Below are 2,355 nucleotides of genomic sequence, written 5' to 3'. Positions count from 1 at the left end.
ATAATTCTGCGGATACTCTCACCAAGCTAGTTACTACTGAGAAGCTCGAGTCTTGTTTGAAGTTGATCAATGTTACTCACTGTTGAAGGTGATGAGTACTGCACCAGACATGTATAGGTTCGTACCTTTATGGAGACACGGGGATGAAGGCATCTCGATAGAATTCAAACAAATTTGGTGATTTTTACCACCATCCATAGTAAAAATTGATCGTTTTCATTAGAAACTCGATAAAATAGCACAAAGGCTCAACCCCACTTCAATTACAAATAAGGAAATAGGAGAATTTATCTTTACAAGATACTTTTAAGTCCTGCTTGTATGTGATCAGAAGTTTCAAGCCTGAACTTGTTCATGCCTCCTCAAGCCTGCCTTCATCCCTTTGATATTGTCTCTCACATGATAGTACAAAATGGTTTTTGGTCGTAGCTGCAAGCTTCATATGTATAGTTCACTCTTTAGTTTCTTTCTTCTGCTCCTCCACACTTACTAGCTCTGCATAACCCATGCTCTTCCGAAGGAGTGTCATCAAGACAATTGAATCAATTCCATCCCCGATAACAACAAGTTGATCCTTTTCTGGACCTTGTAAAGCCACTGATTCAACACCTACAACACCAACAACCACAACTGAATCAGAAATTGGATTAATCAGGTTTAAGATGGTACTTAAACAGACTTCTTAATGGGATTATATAAATAATTTTTCCTATAAAGTTCAGCTAATTTATTGCAAGAAATTTAGAGGGTAAATGATATCCATGACTAGGGGTGCAAGTTTGGCCCTGTCAACCGAATCCGCCTTGAGCCCGAACAAGGCCTGGGTGGTGATACCTGATCCTGAGGGCGGGTTAGGGCTAGAAATTTCTAGCGCTGAGTCATGGTCGGGTCGGGCCAGGTTGAGGCCTCGAGCTGAGCCCGGCCCGGCCCGGCCCAGCCCGACCTTGTTTTAAGTTATAATAAAAAATAGGGTAAATTACACATCACTCCCTGATTTTTAAACGAAACTCAGATCACCCCCTGATTTTTGAAAAAACTCAAATCACCCCTCTACAATAACGGTATTACTCTGCTGTTAGTTATTGATGTGAAAGGACTATTTTACCCTTGCGCTAAAACATTAGAATTAAATTTACAATACTACCCTTCCTTCATCTTCAACATTGCTTAAGGGTAGTTTAGGGATTTTAATTTATTTAAATGGCTGACATCATCACTTAACAGCATAAAACTAACGGTAGGGACTAATTTGTCATATTGGGGTGTAAACCAGGGGGTGATTTGAGTTTTTTTAGAAAACCAAGGAGTGATCTGAGTTTCATTTGAAAACCAAGGGGTGAGGTGTAATTTACCCTAAAAATATATATAATGATACGAGAAGTCAGGCCTTGGAATGCTCCAGTATAGAAGAGTGACTTGATTCATGTTGATAGAGGTAAAAGAACAATAAGGGACAGGCTAAATTAACCACAAGAGAAGTGATGAGAAAAGACACGCATAGCTTAGGATTTATATCATATATGACTTCGAATAGAGCCGATTGAAGAGCAAGGTGGATCCATGTAGCTTACCACCATTTAGTTGGGATAAAGTCAATGAGAGTCTTATGTGAAGCCAATTAAGGAATCAAACTCATGAGTTGCCATGCCAATACAATTGGTAATACAAGCCTGAATGAATGGAAGGAAGCAATGATCGACCATATATCATACCTATGTTAAATACCTACCTGGTTGAGTGACTGCTATCTTCAAGGCCTTCTGTCGCGAGTTCTCCCCTTTCATGCAGATCTTTATCACCATCTTTTGCTGCAAACGATTCAGAAATCGATTTAAAATCGTTTTCTTACCGTTCATGGAGACCTTGATCACTATCTTTTGCTGCAAACGATTCATAAATCAATTTTAGAAACCGTAAAAAACAGAATTCAAAATAGGGTCACTAGCTTCTTTTTATATTGAATGAAATTAATCATACCTTCATCGTCGTTATGGAGCGACTGATCAGCCTTTGCCCCCGAGCTAGCTAGGAATTGGAATACTATTTCAAGAAATGGATTTTGAGAGTATCTCTAATTAATCACAATTTCTCTTTCTATTTATAAGTCCTCTCTTGCAGGACTTGAATTCTCTGTAACTGTGAGGGATGATGAGATAGGTATATATAAACCAATAAATTAAAAATGAAGGAGCTAATATAAAGACCAATTTTGACTTAATATCATAAGGATCAAGTCTTCTTCCATGCACTTACTCGGTAGTTCTGTAGTTATAGGGATGTGGATGGCTCACTTGATTGGACACGGTATGTTCTAAAAGTTGTGGACAACATTTTAACACGTTGGCTCAGTTTATA

At 38.5% G+C, this 2,355-nt stretch overlaps 1 protein-coding gene across 1 annotated transcript; it reads right to left on the bottom strand.

The window, feature by feature from the left end:
* Positions 1-451: 451 nt before the first annotated feature.
* LOC122668709 (heavy metal-associated isoprenylated plant protein 47-like) lies at positions 452-1,874 on the bottom strand. The gene is made up of 2 exons (XM_043865242.1): positions 1,730-1,874; positions 452-609 (listed from the first exon to the last, which is right to left on the bottom strand). Exons 1-2 carry the CDS (start codon positions 1,854-1,856, stop codon positions 452-454), a joined length of 285 nt encoding a protein of 94 aa, XP_043721177.1. The 5' UTR covers positions 1,857-1,874.
* Between the last annotated feature and the right edge of the window lie 481 nt (positions 1,875-2,355).

Source organism: Telopea speciosissima, chromosome 7, assembly GCF_018873765.1.
Source record: "Telopea speciosissima isolate NSW1024214 ecotype Mountain lineage chromosome 7, Tspe_v1, whole genome shotgun sequence".
NCBI classification, from domain to species: domain Eukaryota; kingdom Viridiplantae; phylum Streptophyta; class Magnoliopsida; order Proteales; family Proteaceae; genus Telopea; species Telopea speciosissima.
Note: the sequence above shows the minus strand (reverse complement) of the source record. Positions and strands in the feature narration are given on the sequence as shown.